Source organism: Neofelis nebulosa, chromosome 3, assembly GCF_028018385.1.
Source record: "Neofelis nebulosa isolate mNeoNeb1 chromosome 3, mNeoNeb1.pri, whole genome shotgun sequence".
Classification (NCBI taxonomy): domain Eukaryota; kingdom Metazoa; phylum Chordata; class Mammalia; order Carnivora; family Felidae; genus Neofelis; species Neofelis nebulosa.
This window is the reverse complement of record NC_080784.1, coordinates 33449289-33466787: the sequence shown is the minus strand read 5'-3', so window position 1 is coordinate 33466787 and position 17499 is coordinate 33449289. Positions and strand designations below refer to the sequence as shown.

General features: G+C 39.1%; 2 protein-coding genes across 2 annotated transcripts in view; both read right to left on the bottom strand.

Moving 5' to 3' along the window:
- KCTD9 (potassium channel tetramerization domain containing 9) overlaps nucleotides 1–17499 on the bottom strand; it is a 41429-nt gene that overhangs the window by 8761 nt on the left and 15169 nt on the right. Inside the window, exons 3-9 of the mRNA XM_058720281.1 lie at nucleotides 16903–16946; nucleotides 13109–13205; nucleotides 12402–12460; nucleotides 12068–12196; nucleotides 7184–7251; nucleotides 7001–7096; nucleotides 5905–6054 (exon numbers count right to left, since the gene is read on the bottom strand). Coding sequence (XP_058576264.1) covers nucleotides 5905–6054; nucleotides 7001–7096; nucleotides 7184–7251; nucleotides 12068–12196; nucleotides 12402–12460; nucleotides 13109–13205; nucleotides 16903–16946 — 643 coding nt within the window. The remainder of the gene's footprint in view (nucleotides 1–5904; nucleotides 6055–7000; nucleotides 7097–7183; nucleotides 7252–12067; nucleotides 12197–12401; nucleotides 12461–13108; nucleotides 13206–16902; nucleotides 16947–17499) is intronic.
- LOC131506580 (SIN3-HDAC complex-associated factor-like) lies at nucleotides 991–2197 on the bottom strand. The gene has a single exon (XM_058720282.1). The coding sequence runs from the start codon at nucleotides 2095–2097 to the stop codon at nucleotides 1432–1434; it is 666 nt and encodes a 221-aa protein (XP_058576265.1). The 5' UTR covers nucleotides 2098–2197; the 3' UTR covers nucleotides 991–1431.

The following is a 17499-nucleotide window of genomic DNA, read 5'->3' as shown; positions in this document are numbered from 1 at the left end:
AATTTTTAAAATCCAGCTTTAAAAATAAGCACTGAGTCATGTTATTATAAGGTAGGCAAATGATCCTCCCTAATTATGAGAAGTCTGAACCGGTGATAGGTTATTCCTGAACATTTAAAAAAGAGGCAATGACAGTACTTTGGTTTGGGTTCAAGTAAAAAGGCTTCAAATGAAGATTTTGGAATCGAACAGCTCCGTGTTCAGGATGCATCATCTAACATCTCAATGTTCACAAAGCCTGACTAAAAGAAGTCAAACCTAAACCAGCCCACTCAGCATTAACACACACCTCTTTTCTTTTAGAATTTTACTTTAATATAGAGTGGAAAACAAACAAACAAACAAAAAAACCCCAAACCCTAATAGGTTAAAACCAGTCAAACAACCACTCTACACAGACAAAACCTTCACAAAGGTCAACTGAAGTAATCCAGAGCTAAAACTGAAGTGCGCAGATTTTCAATGAAGTCACCAGTCATGTAACACAAACAAAAGTCGATTATTTACACACTAGGCAAGCCCTCTAAGAGATGTGCCCCAAGAAGCATTAACCTTTGTTTTTTTTGTGTGTGTGCCATCCTGAAGACTTGTACATTTTTAAAGATAATTTAACATTTTTAATAGAATGTGATCTCTACCATGCGGTAATGCTTTGGTTCTCTTCATTTAGGATTGCTCATCCTAAAACTTGACATTTCCCCAGAGGAGCTTTGATTCTGCTTTAGAAGTTTCAATATAGACTAAAATCTTTATCAACAATGAATATGGAGGGAGGTGACAGAGGATGCAACATACACACTCAAGTTACCTCTCTGTATGTTTAGAAACTACTCCTTCAGAAGGCATTTGCACCAGAGAGCTTAGTCTGTCCTGCTTAATATTCAGTAGTACAGGTTTGAATCATCAGAACCTTGGCAAGACCTTAAATTATGAACAACTACCTCTTGGGGCAAGTCCACGTGACTGAGTTATGACAAATTTATTATCATGGAGGAAAACAAGGACAGCCAGCCATCTTAAAAATGCCCCAACCACTGCTTCTCAATATAGAAAGACTAAAACTACATACGTTTATCATACAACAAATCCCATCTCTGTCCCCTGAAATTCCCCTAGATTCATTCATTAGAAGGGGATAAAAAAAAAAAAAAAAAAAAAAGACTTAAAGAGCACTTTACAGCAGCATTCAGCTTTCCTACGAAATACTCAGCATCTTAAATATTATGTACACTTTTTTTCTTTTAGTAAGCTAGACACTGGCTTCAGAGTTTGTGGAACTGGAGGAGAAATAACAACCCATTCAAAACTATTCTAGAAAGTGTCTTTTGGCAGAATAGCAGGTATCCAAGTTAAAAATAGGAGGGTTTTGTTGCTTTGTTTTCTTTCCAAAATTTAAATCGTTTTTTTGTTCCCCTTCTACCTAAACCTCAGTCACCACTCCTGAGTGGAGATGGGCAGAGGCTCTGGCCCCTGCTCCTCCGGCTTCTCAGCAGCTGCTTTCTTATTGCTGCAGCAAGGCTTGAATAGATGTGTGTCAATGAGGACTTCTCCAAAACGGCCTTTATAGATAATCCCACAACATATTTTCTGTCTTTTCCAGTACGTGAGGTCTAAAAAGGAAAAAACTGGCGTTCTGTTAGAGCCAGAAGCCATCTCTGTATCTGAGCCATCATCTGACTGGTTACTATAACAAGGAGACTGAGCTGGGGAGGCACTTGAGGTGGTACTGTGAGCATCAGAATTGTGACGTTTGAATTCCTTCTGTAGTTTACTGATCTGGTTGCTTTTTATCCTGTTTCCAGATAAAGTTTTCACTTTCTTTGGTTTCAATGTTGTCTTCAGACTGGGTCCTGCCCTTGCATCTACCACATGATTCCAGGTTTTTTTTGATCCTGCTGGCAATTTCTTCCATCTTTTCACAAGCAGGACACAGGCATTACAGATGTCTCCTGAACGAGTCTCATGCAACCCAAAACAGCTCTGGAAGTCCTTTTCATAGCGTTTACTGTCAGTGAATCGAGAACTGGAGGACTTAGCTCTGCAAATACAGCAGCCCTCTATACTTCGGTACATCTTTGGCTTGTGAAAACCAAACATCTTTTCTTCTGGGCAATAGTCTTCCAAAATCAGCCATTCCACGCACAATAATGTTCCTGAGGTCTGGAGTGCACGCCAAGCCAGCCCCCTCCCCCCCCACTTCTAATCGCTCCCTCCTCCTCAACTGCCTTGTCTAGAAAGCTCAATAATGACTTTGAATGTAAATGTACTAAATGCTCCCATCAAAAGATACTGACTGACTGATAAAAAAGCAAGAACCACCTATGTGCCGCCTACAAGAGACTCATTTCAGACCTAATGACACATATAGATTAAAAGTCCTAAGGTAATTATAAGTACGGCTCTGTCCTCAAACCTGACCCTTATGGAATCTCACACAAAAAAACCAAATTTATAAGAAATTCAGTGAAGTTTTCCATCTTCAACCACAGAAAGCATGTCATTCACCCTCCAACTCATCAAATGGTACAAGCAGGTCACCAATAGTCACCAACATGGAGGGTTCAGAACTCAGCTGCTTAGTAAACCAGCTGTTCAGAGTTTTGCTACCTTAACTGTATCAAGGGGCATAGGGCTTTGATGAAAGCAGTTATTACCATGATTTCTGATGTATGATAATGGTATTAAGATTATATTTTTTAAATGGTCTTTAAGGGATAAACAAAATATTTACAGGTGAAATAGTGAGTTACTTCAAAATAATCTATAAAGAGGTATAGACAAGATTGTTTATATGTCGATGATACCTTCTGAAGTTACATCTGAGTTAATAGATGTAACAAGGAGGATTCATTATAGTATTCTGTTTTTGTATATGCTTGACATTTTGCACATGAAAATCATTAAAAAAAGAAATAAGGAAAAGAAAACGCATGTTGTAGAGTCTGTCTAGCTCCAGCTGTGCTAACACATTAGCCTCTTTGGGCCCAGGCAAGTCTCTAGGTTTCAGTTTCTCAGTCCAACAACAGGGTCATACGTGATGACCATCAAGGTCCCTGTCAGCTCTCACCATTCTAAGTCTTGAATATGCAACAGATATGTAATAGCTGAGTTATTACATCAGCTTCTATGCAGCATGCTGAAGTCACTGATGGCAAAAAGAGTGTGCAGAAGAAACATTCTTAAAGCAGGCTGACAGAATAACGTGGCACAGACATGTTCTGCTCAACAGAGATAGCAGCTGAGATCACCCTGGTTGACAGCAGAATCACATGGTTCCTATGGAAAGGTCTCAGCCCGTGAAGGATAAATGGGGTGAGAAATTAAGAAAGAGTAGTGGAGGGGTACCTGGGTGGCTCAGTCAGTTAAGCGTCCGACTTTGGCTCAGGTCATGATCTCGCGGTTTGTGGGTTCAAGCCCCGCATTGGGCGCTGTGCTGACAGCTCGGAGCCTGGAATCTGCTTTGGATTCTGTGTCTCCCTCTTTCTCCGCCCCTCCCCCGCTCACACTGTCTCTCTCGCTCTCTCAAAAATAAACAAACATTTTTAAAAAATAGTGGAGGGGCACCTGGGTGGCCCAGTCGGCTGAGTGTCCATCTTCGGCTCAGGTCATGATCTCACGGTTCGTGAGTTCGAGCCCCACGTTGGTCTCTGTGCTGACAGCTCAGAGCCTGGAGCCTGCTTCAGATTCTGTGTCCCCCTCTCTCTCCGCCCCACCCCTGCTTGTGCTCTGTCTCTGTCTTTCAAAAATGAATAAATGTTAAAAAAAAAAAAAAAACTTAAAAAAAGAAAGTGGAGCCATTAGGTGTATCAGCAGACTGCTTAGCACACATCATGTTTGGTAGATATGATGGCTATTCATTAGCATTCATCTTCAAATGCCAAGGACAATTAGCAATTAGTTTTGACTTCACAGCCTATATACCCTGGGCAATGAATGACTCTTCAACATGAGCCACTTCTAACGTTAGTAATTAAATTTACAATTCTATAGCACTTCAGTTTATCAACTGTACCGGATGGATAGAACAAGTATTTACAGTGAAGAAAATTATGGTGCAGGTTCAGAGTTAGCATTACTATAATCAAACAGAACTCAAAACCAGCTCTACTGAATGACCCAGACTGTCTTTTTATTTTTGTTTGTTTTATCCTTAACAAAAGCCAAACAAGTGATCTCTCATCATTTCACTATTTAAAGACTAGGTCCTTCAGAGCGCCTGGGTGACTCAGTCAGTTAAGCTTTCTACTCTTGATTTCGGCTCAGGGCGTGATTTCACGATCATGAGATCAAGCCCCGTGTCTGCTGGGCATGGAGCCTGCTTAAGATTCTCTCTCTGCCTCTCCCCCATGCGTGCATACACACGCTCTCTCTCTCTCTCTCTCTCAAAATAAGCAAACATTAAAAAATAATAATAAGGACTAGGTCCTTCAAACTTTTTTCTTTGTGCTGTTAGTCTTTCACTCATTTTGCTAGCAATGTGGTCCTTCCTCATAAGATGGAACAATGGAAATGTATATTGACAGATTTTGTTATAGATCTGCTATTATAAACTTCATGGAAAAATAGGTTGCAAGTAAGGAATACAACTAAAATTATAAAATTCAATAAACATCTATTCAATGACTACTTAAAGCAATGTACTATATTAGGTGTTGTTAATTCAAAAGACATGTAGACATGGGCCTTGGTATTAAGGAACCTGAAGTTGTTAGAAGTGAGTACATTTCACTGCTGGTTCTGCATGTATCCTCTAACCCCAAATTAAAATAGGTAATTTTTAGAGAAACACATGCATATACATATGTACAGACACACATACACCTATACACCTACATACACATTTGACCCTTGAACAACATGGGTTTGAACTGCATGGGTCCACTTATATGCGGATACTTTATTTTTATGTTTTTAAAGTTTATTTATTTATTGAGAGAAAGCGTGTGCATGTGTGCGGGTGAGTAGGGGAGGGGCAGAGAGAGGGAGAGAGAATCCCAAGCGGTTCCGTGCTCTCAGCACAGAGCCTGACGCAGCATTTGATCTCACCAACTGTGAGCTCATGACCTGAGCAGAAATAGAGTCAGATGGTTAACTCACTGAGCCATACAGGCGCCCCATATGTAGATTTTTAAAAATCAGTACAGTACAGGACTGTTAATGTATCTTCTCTTCCTGATGATTTTCTTACCCATTTTCTTTTCTCTTACTTTATTGTAAGAATACAGTATATAATACATATAACATACAAAATATGTGCTAATCGACTGTTTATGTTATCAGTAAGGCTTCTGGTCAACAGCAGTTAGCAGTGACATTTTGGGGGAGTAAAATTATATGCGGATTTTCGACTGCACAGAGGTCAGTGCCCCTAAATCCCGTGGTGCAAAGGTCAAGTGTATATACATACATATATGTAAACACACACACACACACACACACACACCACACACGTATGTAGATAAAGAGAGGAGAGCCACGGAGATGCTAACTTACACAGACTGGCACCCCTCATGTTTATTTCAAAATATCTCTGCCAAATACCTCTGGAGCAATTTTTTTTCCCCATTCCACAAATGCAGTTGAATAGAAGATTTCAAAAGTCCTTTCCAGCTTTGCCCTACTAATTTCACTGAAAATAGAAGTCCTGATAAAGTATACTATATTGAGGAGATCAAGATCTAATTTCCAGATTTAATTTCTTATTAGTTGCTAACTCTTTCAGATCCTCACTTATTGAAGGATATCAAAGTTGCAAAACCAACACATTTCACTTTCAGGGTCTTGGGTTTTATCATCCGTTTTCAAGTAAAATCTCTAGTAAGAGAGAGAGATCATTTCTGCTCTTTAAGACTGTTCAACAGACTAAACATTTAATTTTCTCTTGTAACTAAAGAGGATTCTTACGTCAAGCACTGATCCGGAGAGATCAGCTCGTTCAAGATTTGCACAGCAGAGATTAGCATGTGCAAGATTGCAGCGGCTTAAATTGGCCATTTTGAAGTTAATGTATCGAAGGTCCAAACGGGAAAGATCAGCACCACTGAAGTTTAAACCCTAAAATTAAAAAACACAAATTGTCACAAAATTTAAACCATCTGCTATATCACATTTAATTACTATAGCTAACCATCAAGTTTTTTAGAAGCAATTGGCAGTTCAGTCATTTGGAGTTTACAAGAATACATGATCAGATGGAACTTAGATATAACATGAGTGTCCTTAATGGGTTCTTAGTAAAAGAGACTCTAAATGTAATATTAGAATGCAGCCTAGGTATACCTCATTTATGTGCAGAAATTTCTAAGGAGTGATTTGTCGGCCATGTACATGTTGTAGGTATTATTTATATAGGTCTTATAAGTATTCAATAATTCAAGGTAGTTTTAATTTTTTTTTTAGTATTTATTTTTGAGAGAGACAGAGCGTGAGCGGGGGAGGGACAGAGAGAGAGAGAGAGAGAGAGAGAGAGAGAGAGAGACACAGAATCTGAAGCAGAGTCCAGACTCCGAGCTGTCAGCACAGACCCCAACGCGGGACTTGAACTCATGATCTGCACAATCATGACCTGAGCCGAAGCTGGACACTCAACTGCCTGAGCTACCCAGGCAACCCCAAGGTAGTAGTATTCTTAAAATGTAAGTATTGTGGTTTTTAAAACCTTTAGTGCTATAATACATAAGAAGTATCTGCCATTGCCTGGCCATACATAACTGTACAAAAAAATTGACTCTGTGTTTTAATAGCTGCAATTTCTATGCCCTACTCAAAAACTGCTACGTGAGGCATATTAGATAATAAAAAATGCTATTACACCTCTTTTTTTGCTAACCATTTTGGGATTAAATCAATGTTATAACCCATAATTAAATTCTATCTTGCATGAAATAGGAACATAAGGCAAAAAAAAAAAAAAAAAAAAAAAAAAATCCTAGAAGAATGTAAAACTTTACTTACGGCTTTGCTGACACCAATAACTCATGTAAAAGTCTGCTTTAATTACCTGGCAACGCAATTCTGATTTGGTTGGAGTGGCTAGAAGAAATCGAACAAATTCCTTTCTTGATATTGGCGAATGATCCTCTGGTGGTTGAGAATTCTTGAAAAAGATATTAAGAAGTCAGTGGAGTATTTTGGGAGACAGCTACAATAAATGTAATACTGGCTAATGTAAAAAGAGCTTTACCTTTATTGCCACTTCCAGGTGTTCAATCAATGAGTCAATACCAAAAAATCTGGCTTCTTCCAACACACCTATCACAATAAAATCGATTTGACTTTTAATAGAAAATTATTCATTTCAGTATTTATGGAATTATTTGTTAAATCCTCACAATACAAGTGAAATTCAACAAGTAGGTTATCAATCAGAAAAGTAACTAATGTTTAGAACATGCATAAAGAGGGGTGCCTGGGTGGCTCAGTCGATTGAGCGTCCGACTTCGGCTCAGGTCATGATCTCACGGTCCGTGAGTTCGAGCCCTGCATCGGGCTCTGTGCTGACAACTCAGAGCCTGGAGCCTGTTTCAGATTCTGTGTCTCCCGCTCTTTCTGCCCCTCCCCTGTTCATGCTCTGTCTCTCTCTGTCTCAAAAATAAATAAACGTTAAAAAAAAAATTAAAAAAATTTAAAAAAAGAACATGCATAAAGGATATTTTAAAAATATTTGTGAAACAAAGTTTTTCTAAATAGTTTACATTCAGCCAAAGAAAGACATAGAAAACTAATGAATTAGAATGAAAGCCTTCTAGATTTCAAAATTTTCTGAAAATCACTTAAAAAATTTTTTCTTAAGTGTTTGTATTTATTTTTGAGAGGGAGAACGAGTGGGAGAGGGGCAGAGAGAGAGAGGGGGAAACACGGAATCTGAAGCAGGCTCCAGGCTCTGAGCTGTCAGCACGGAGCCCGATACGGGGCTCAAACTTATGAGCCGTGAGATCATGACCTGAGCCGAAGATGGACGCTCAACCGACTGAGCCACCCAGGCGCCCCGAAAATCACTTTAAGTAGGCTACAAGCAAAAACTCCTACTATCTCAAGTTCCTAAAATAATTGCTACAGATTTGATTGTGAACCTAATAATAAGTGATTAGTTCACCTAATCGAACATTTCACTGACTTCTTCAATGGAGCAGATCTGAATAAGTTTGTCACAAATATCTTTTACTTAATCAGAAAAATGTAGAAATGAATAAAACTAAATTAGTTTCAACATAAAAGTCAAAAGAATGATTCAGAAACCACTCACAGAAGAGAATCAATTTTTAAAAAAAAGATTTTTTTGGGGGGCGCCTGGGTGGCTCAGTCGGTTGAGTGTCCGACTTCAGCTCAGGTCACGATCTCACGGTCCGTGAGTTCGAGCCCCGCGTCGGGGTCTGGGCTGATGGCCCAGAGCCTGGAGCCCGCTTCCGATTCTGTGTCTCCCTCTCTCTCTGCTCCTCCCCCGTTCATGCTCTGTCTCTGTCTCAAAAATAAATAAACGTTAAAATAAAAAAAATAAAAAAAAAAAAAAAAAGATTTTTTTTTTTTTTTAAATGTTTTATTTGTTTTTCAGAGACAGAGAGAGACAGCATGAGCGGGGGAGGGGCAGAGAGAGAGGGAGACAGAATCCGAAGCAGGCTCCAGGGTCTGAGCTGTCAGCACAGAGTCCGACGCGGGGTTCGAACCCACGAGGGCCGTGAGATCATGACCTGAGCTGAAGTCGGACGCTCAACCAACTGAGCCACCCAGGAGCCCCTTAAAAAATGATTTCTAAATGACAGAAGAGATTGTATCATTCACTTTCCTTAACTTGGTTAAAAAAAAATCTGCACATTCTCTAGGTGACTTATTATGTAATCTGTATGTTCTTACATCTGTTAAACGTCTCCATCAGAGTATTTGGGAATAAATTTGGAATCCATTTTCCTTCAAATGACCTCAGTCATTCAGTTAGCTGGGTCTACTTGTTAAAAAAAATTACTAAGGACTCAGAAATTACAAAGAAAATAAGAGACATAATCTCTCCCTTGAAACAGTTGCAAGCTAATAAGGCTAACTATGTAGATATGGAAAACCACAGCAGTTATCTGGGAAGATTACAATCTCCTCAGGAAAGGCCCAATTCCACCTCTGATATTCCAGTCGCAAAACAAAGGTCATCTGATGAACAGCACACTACTCAGGCTGTGGCTCTGGCACAACACTTTCTGGTCCACCCCAGAGGGGCTTCCTCTCTGGATCCCTCATGAAGGGGCAGCAACATATCCTAACTGTCCCTGGTAGAAACCCACCACAGAAAGGGTTCTCGTGGGCCTCGCTCTCGGTGTGCCAAGATCTTCTGAGTCAGTCAGAAACCTACCCCTCCCACTTCCGCCAAGGGATGCGGTAAAGATTTTTTTCTACTTCTAGGTTCAGAAGCAAACCTTAAAAACTTCCGGAAAAGCCTTATAAATGCAAGAGGCATCTATGGGGGACAGTTGAGAAAAGGAAGGAATATTTAGCACATTTTCTTTTTCTTTTTTTTTAAATTTTTTTTTTTTAACGTTTTATTTATTTTTGAGACAGGGAGAGACAGAGCATGAACAGGGGAGGGTCAGAGAGAGGGAGACACAGAATCTGAAACAGGCTCCAGGCTCTGAGCTGTCAGCACAGAGCCCGACGCGGGGCTCGAACTCACGGACCGCGAGATCATGACCTGAGCCGAAGTCGGCCGCTTAACCGACTGAGCCACCCAGGCGCCCCTTTAGCACATTTTCTATCAGCACCAGGAAGAATCAGATTTGAATCCCAGCTCTGCCACTTACTACCTTTTTGGTCTTAGAGAAGCTACTTACCCTTTCTCTTAAAGTTCCCATTCACATTTGTGAAATGGGGGTATTATTACTTTACTCACAAAGCTGACAGATGTATTAAAAGAGATAGGCATATATATTATCTGGTATAATGCCTGGCACCTTGTAGGTTCTCGATAAATGATCGCCATGATCATTATTACATTGTATGTTTTCTGACATTTAAGACCATTCTCCTTTTATCATATCAAACGGGAGTTCAGAAAATTCATGTCAACTTCAGGGAAATAAATATTGAAATGCCAGAAAAGTTCTCAAGTTAGAGAATACCTAAAGTGAGATTTAGCAATGAGGTAGGGAACGATGACTTAAATCAGAAAAAGAAGGTTTTGAAGACAAATGCAAACAGAAAAGGAAGACGTGATTCACTGGAAAAACTGAAGGTCATTAAAGGCAGAAAACAAAAGAAATAATGAAAGTAAGCAACAAATATATTCACTGATGAAAGCACAAATTAGGAAGAGCAAGATAAGGTCATTTAAGTCAACAGAGGGGAGAGAAATAAGTCAGTGTCAATGATTATAAAGCATATAACTACTTGGGGGCAACTTGTAGCTGAGTTTGGATGGACTTTGTACTAATCAGAAGTAATGTTCTATAAAATGAATCCAGTATAGACCTCTGCTTGCTGAACAACTGCATAAATAAGAGCCTTTCCAGCAAGAGACTTGAAAAAGGAGCCAAGCATAGCTTGTCAATAGCCTGTATCGCTGAAGTCTGAGATAGCATGGATGTATATTTCTGACGTTATTTCCTAGGCGGGGAGGATATGAAATGCTATCAGTGATAGCATAGAGAAAAATTAAACTGGGAAGCATCAAAGAGCCCACAGGATATCCTCAGTGAGATTTAAATGTCCCCAGGAGAAAAAAGTGGCCACTAGAGTATAAGCAGCAGAGTGATCTAGCTGCTGAAAAGCAAAGGACTGTATGAGAGGGTACTATTGCTTATTGTTCTAATGATAATTTCTGCAGAATGACTAAGGTAAAAAAATAGGTTATACATGGTTTTAAGCAACAGTTGGTAGAAGGTAAAAAATAAATAAAAAAGCAACAAGAACTTGTTATGAATAGGTATGGAGCCAGATGAAGGGTCACATAAGGTCACTTTTTGCAATGGGTAAGCCTTAAAGGCAGTATAAAATTTAATACAGCAATAATAAAAGTTATTGTATCTATTGTTCTACAGAGATTGTAAGCTAGCTCCGCCCAGGCTGATTCTGATGGTACTATTTTCAAGATCAGATTCCACATAAAGTTTTAGATTTCCAGCTTTTCTTTAAAAATCAAGGCTCTGACACCCTAGGTCCACACACCCACATGGCAACAATCTGTAGAAGCTGAGAGAGAATGCGCACTCAAGATCACCATGCTCTCCACCAAGTCAGACCAAATTGAGCCACTTCGAGGCCCATCAGTTTTGAATACGCATCTACTGCTTTATAAGAGCTTTGGTCTATATCATCTCCATGGTGTGAATATCCTGTGATGTAGTCAGAGACAAGTAGATTCTTAATACTCAGTTTTCAAAGCACACTCAGACTTTCCCCAAGTTAAGCTTGGGGAACTGAGTTGTAAGTCGTAGTACTGAGTTTCTAATCCATTCTTATGATTCTGAAGTGGAATTTCCCCTTTTGACGACTCTACATCTCAGTATAATGGGAAGGTCCATAACTTGAAGTCAAGTCACAGTCCCAGTTCAATTAAAAGCAACAAAATCTTTTAGAGTCCCTTGTGATAAAATCTAAATCTATTTAGAATCTAAAATCAGAATTTATGGGTTGTCTAAACATATACCCATAGACACAGAGGCTATCTGTGCCTGTTTCTATATCTATATACACTCATATACGTATAAATAATTTAGTTTTTTTTTTTTTTTTTTTTTTAAATTTTTTTTTTCAACGTTTTTTATTTATTTTTGGGACAGAGAGAGACAGAGCATGAACGGGGGAGGGGCAGAGAGAGAGGGAGACACAGAATCGGAAACAGGCTCCAGGCTCCGAGCCATCAGCCCAGAGCCTGACGCGGGGCTCGAACTCATGGACCACGAGATCGTGACCTGGCTGAAGTCGGACGCTTAACCGACTGCGCCACCCAGGCGCCCCAATAATTTAGTTTTAAAAGTGGAAAAGATATACTTCTACTTTATGAAAATATACTATAGTACTAAACAAGTGAAAACAAATTAAATATCCTAAACTTACAAAAATGTGAGGAATCATACTAAAAACTCACCCAATAAATTAATGCCATCATTTACAATGAGCTGTCCGTGACGCAAGTAGTTCAAAATGGGTTCAAAGTACTCGGGACTCCGGTCAATTAAGAAAGCTCCTCTATGATCCTGCTTATTTCCCCAGACACCTGTGTCACCATTTCAGCGAAGAAAACCCCCCATAAACAAGAAACAAAGTTAGAAATTTATGAAGAAAAATTACATTACATACTAGTAAGTTTTTACCCCCGTAAAAAGTATTGATACCATTAAAAAAGCACAGAAGGACAAGAGTTAGGTCAGTATAGCTACAAACAGATCACACAAAATGTGAAAACCATGTGTTGCACTCACCTTTGTCCTTAAACATGTGGGCCAGCATACTGTCAGGTTCTTTATTCACTAGAGTGCTCCTAAGAATTCAGGGAAAAAAATTGATTTCTCCATTTGTCTTTATAAACAAACATATTTTAAGTCAAGAGTATACTCGATCCCAGCTGCTCTTTCAAAAAGATGCATGCTATAACCTGGTAGGAGTGATGCTGGGGAACAAAAACGTGCAGTAAGTTGCCATTTATCAAAATCCCTTCCAATCTGGCACTTCCTTTGACTCAAATATTGTTTTGGTTTCCTTTCACTTAAAACACTCATCTATCCTTCTAGCAAGCTATCATATCACAATATTCTTGACCTAAACTTAACACGTTTCTTATCCCTTTAATCTAAGCAGCTGTAGTCGCTACAGATTTCAATGTTGTTCATCTTTACTTGTGTTGCGTGCGTATTACCTGACATCTAAAGAGCATGGTCTAAAAGCCTGAAATATTTGCTATCTAAAAAGCATGTTCATGCCTTTCATGCTTTCTTTGGAATGACTTGGGAATCATTTTTCTACTCTTGAAAAAACTTTCTAAAAAAGGGTTTAAGATCACAGAGTACTTTAAGCAGCAATGGAGTGTCTTCTAAGGAAATCAGCAAAATTGCAGGAAAGAACAAACACTACGTAGTGCCCCCCCGCCCCGGTCCAACACACACATGTGCACACATTCACACGCGCCTACCGTGTAGTTGTAAAGTAACGCCCTCCGACGTTTAACGTTAGCCAATCTGTGTGAGATCCCGACAACCCTTCAGGTAGTTTAGAATCTGTCTGAGGATCTAGAAATTACAATAAAAAAGTTAAGATTGGGGAACTGGGGAAGATGGCCACAGCATAATTTTTTTTACACTAAAAACACACATAAAAGCATACCAGAGCTACCAGAGACCCACAGACAGCATTTAAGACAACACTAGGTGATAAGGTATTCCCACCAACACTGAAAGGTAGAAGAGCAACGTGGTACTGGCATCTTTGAAGGAAGAAGCTGCGAGAAACAACAGGGTATGTGACGAACCGAAGAATTCCCAAGTAATCCATACTCATTTCAAAGCTCAGTAAGTCGATCTGAGAACACCATACTCAGAGTGGAAGGCGTATCTGGATGTGGAAATGGATGCAGGCATTTGCAGTGGGAACTGAGCAGGCTGGAGACGAACTCTCGAAACCCACCAACCAAAAATCCCTTCTAGGACAAAGCCCAATGCCAAGGATAAGATGTTGGAAAAAGAATCCAGTTGAACAGAACAAAAACAACAGCGACCCAAGAAAAAGGAGTCCAGATAAAAGGCAGAAAGGTCTAACAGAACCAGAATGTATCAGAAGGTGACTGCCATACATTTCAATACTTCACAAAAACAATAGAAAAGGGAACTCTAGAGCCATGAAATTAGAAAATCTTTCCTGAGTCAGCCCACCTTTCTCAAGTTAAGGAAACAACTTTTATGTTAAGTGAGCAACAGAAAATCCCATACAAAAATCTTAAAAGAATTACATCTCTAGACAATGAAAATGTGCCAGAAAGAAATGCCCACAAAATAGATAAAAACTATAATCTAATATTCCAAACATGCTGAAGAAGTAATACAAAACATGAAAGAACAATATAACTCAGAATTGAGGTGAAAGAACTCAGGGGAGAATTAGAGCTATAATGAAAAACCAATTCAGGGTGCCTGGTGGCTCAGGTGGCTAAGCGTCCATGTCTTGATTTTGGTTCAGGTCATGATCTCACGGTCATGAGATCGAGCCCCACGTCACGCTCCACGCTGGGCGTGGAGCCTGCTTAAGATTCTCTCTCCCTCTCCTTCTGCCCCTTCCCCGCTTGTGTGTGCTCTCTCTCTAAAGAAACGAACAAAAAACAATTCAGAAATGAAGATCAAATGAGAAGAAACCCAAAAGAGAATAAACAGACAAAACCTTAAGGGAAATAAAAGCTGAAAAAGAGGAAAGCTTTAAAAATCAATAAGAAATGAAGAAAGATAAAAAGGATTTAAGAGAAGATTCCCAATACAGAAGACAAGCACAGAAGATCCCACATGCATACAATAGGAGTCCTGAAATAAGAAAATCAAAGCACAGGGACAAAATAAACGCATAATTGACAGTTCAGGAAAACTGTCTTGAAATTAAAAGAACATTTGAAAGTACCTATTGACAGGATCACCACATACCACACAAATCAACCCAGAACACCCAGAAAGAGTTTACTAAAGAGTTTACTAAAATTACTTTTTTTTTTTAAATTTTTTTTTTTTTCAACGCTTTTTATTTATTTTTGGGACAGAGAGAGACAGAGCATGAATGGGGGAGGGGCAGAGAGAGAGGGACACACAGAATCTGAAACAGGCTCCAGGCTCCGAGCCATCAGCCCAGAGCCTGACGCGGGGCTCGAACTCACGGACCGCGAGATCGTGACCTGGCTGAAGTCGGACGCTTAACCGACTGCGCCACCCAGGCGCCCCTAAAATTACTTTTTAAAGAAAGAGAATAATCCTTGGAGTGGCTTAGGAAAAATAATCATTACGAAAGATCAGATGTTTTGGACACCAACATCTTATGTCAGAGTAAGAGTAACATAGTTAAGGTATCTACAGAAACAAAATGTGAACCAAGGATTTTTGAGGCACCTTGAGGTATAACTGATATACAATAAAATACACACCGTTAAAGTTTGCAATTTGTTCAGTTTTGACACATCATTTTTGACATAACCAGCCAAACTGGTTTTCAAGTATAGAAGCCACAAATTGTTATTAACTTGTGAGATGTCAGAGAATACTGTTCGTCTCAGAAGTTCTCTGTAAACAATCTACTAGAGAACAAGTTTCAGATGAGCACTGGAGGCATCAACATAAGGACTGGAGGGAAGCATCCAATACAACTAGGAGTAAAGCTAAGTGACAGTTTTAAGAGAGAGGGTATAGTATCTAATGGCTATGCAATGGCTATGCAATTTTTTAAGTAAGGGAAGAAAGGAATGAGCATATGCAAAAAACGTTTAACTGTCTTTAGTAATCATATTGGTACTGAAAGTATTGGAACTGTTACTGACACTTTTATGTGTGTTTTGTGTGGGATGAAGTAAATGAGTGCTTATGTGACATAATTCTATCATTCCCTAGGTCCCTGAAAACCAACGAAAGAAAGGAGACACAGGTGTAAGACAGAGAAAGTTAAATAAAAACCTTAAAATCCCGATTACAAACCAAAGTATGAGTATGAACTCATGAACTCTCTCCTTTTTATATAGCATATAAAACTTTAGATCATATAATATATATTACATATACATTTTGTCTCTAGCTAGCTATGTATTTCTAACTCTGTCCATCAAAAAGCCTAGTAAAAATGACAAACCCAGTAAAAGTGAGTCTGTCTGGCACCCAGACTGTGTTTTGAAATGACATTTCCTACTAAAAGAAACCAAGGCTTCTTGGAAAAAATATTGATCTGGGTCTGCAACGGAAGGATAAGCTGTACACCCTGTTATTCCAGACAGGAAGGAAGTTCTAAAGACCAACGGAGCTGTATTAAAAGGGGTTGAAGAGACTGCCATCAGCCACATGTAAAATACTCCAGGCAGCAATAAACACAGAGCATGAGAACATATCAAATATTTTTAAACCCAAGAGTTCATAACGATAAAACAAAAACACAAATTGATTACTTTTTGTTTCGTTTGTATGTGTGCAATGAACCAATTAAGTGACCACTGCCTGCTAACCACTCTGTTAAGCTAACAGATCAGACGTGTGGAAAACTCTGTGCGCACTGTTTTACGGTAGAGACAGAAAAGCATGTACTTACTTCTAAGTTGGCAGCTGCTGGTGTGCTGATCCTGAGAACTACCTCTATTCACCAAATACAAGTACCGTGATGGCTTAAACAAATTATTAAATATTCAGGACCAGGCTGTATGGAACTGAATATATCAAACACTCAAAGAACAGTTAAGCTATCTGAGCCTTAGGCTCTTTCTTTTGAGATGCACGACTTTCTTCGAAATATGTGTCCATGTGTGTATGGTTGATACCAAGGCATTTTTGACCCATTTGATTTGACCACTGGCGAATGATTATCAAACACTAACTTATATAAGCAATACATACTCAAAAATCTGTAACATAACCCAGAAATTTCGACATTGCCAAGGAGACAATTTCAAAACAAAAGTTGTAGTTTCTAAAATTGAAACTACCTTATTTGATGAGTCATATTTGATGAGTCTGTGCACTTTCAGAGCATTTTAAAGGCATGGAAAGGATGAGGTATCCACACTAAAATATGACAACATAATTCAAATTAAAAATTTAGCTCAACACAGACACCCAATTTAGATCAGAAAGGTATGGTGATCTGAATACTGCCACAAGATCCTTTTTAACATTAGGCTTGGGAAGCACATAGAAAATATTTGCCATTTCGTCTTTTTCATTTGGGCAGACAAAATTGGCTTTTAAGGAAGTCACTTACCAATAAATGGTTCTCCTTCACACACAAACAAAACATCATCATCCCTGGGGAAAGCAAAATTTAAAAACCACCATCAAAATCCAGAAATCACCTTAATTATCAATTGATTAGAGGAACTATACCTTAGAATTATGCAGAAGGCAGGTTTTGCTATTAATCTATATTGCAAAGAAGAAGCTGAGTAAGTTTCCAGTGCTTTGCTTAACTTTTGAACTATCTTTGGATTTAAATTCACATAAGATCCCACACATGGAAGAACTTTTAAAATGGAAAAAACTGGGGTGCCTGGGTAGCTCAGTTGGCTGAGCATCTGACTCTTGATTTCAGCTAAGGTCAAGATACCGTGGTTGTGGGATCAAGCTGAGTGTGGAGCCTACTTAACATTCTCTTTCTCTCTCCCTCGGCCCCTCCCCCACACTTGTGCACGAGTGTGCACGCGCTCTCAAAAATAACATAAAATGAAATCCAAAAAAACCCACAAAAAGACCAAAAGCCACTTTGCAACTTTTGTGAATTCAGCTTTCTTATCTGGTATGAGTAAAGCCATAGGCCAACTCTTCTTTTTTTTACTTTAATTCTGTAACCCTAAAAAAATTA

Coding starts and splice junctions, on each gene's coding strand:
- LOC131506580 (XM_058720282.1), bottom strand. CDS start 2,097: ATGTTTGGTTTTCACAAGCCAAAGATGTACCGAAGTATAGAGGGCTGC.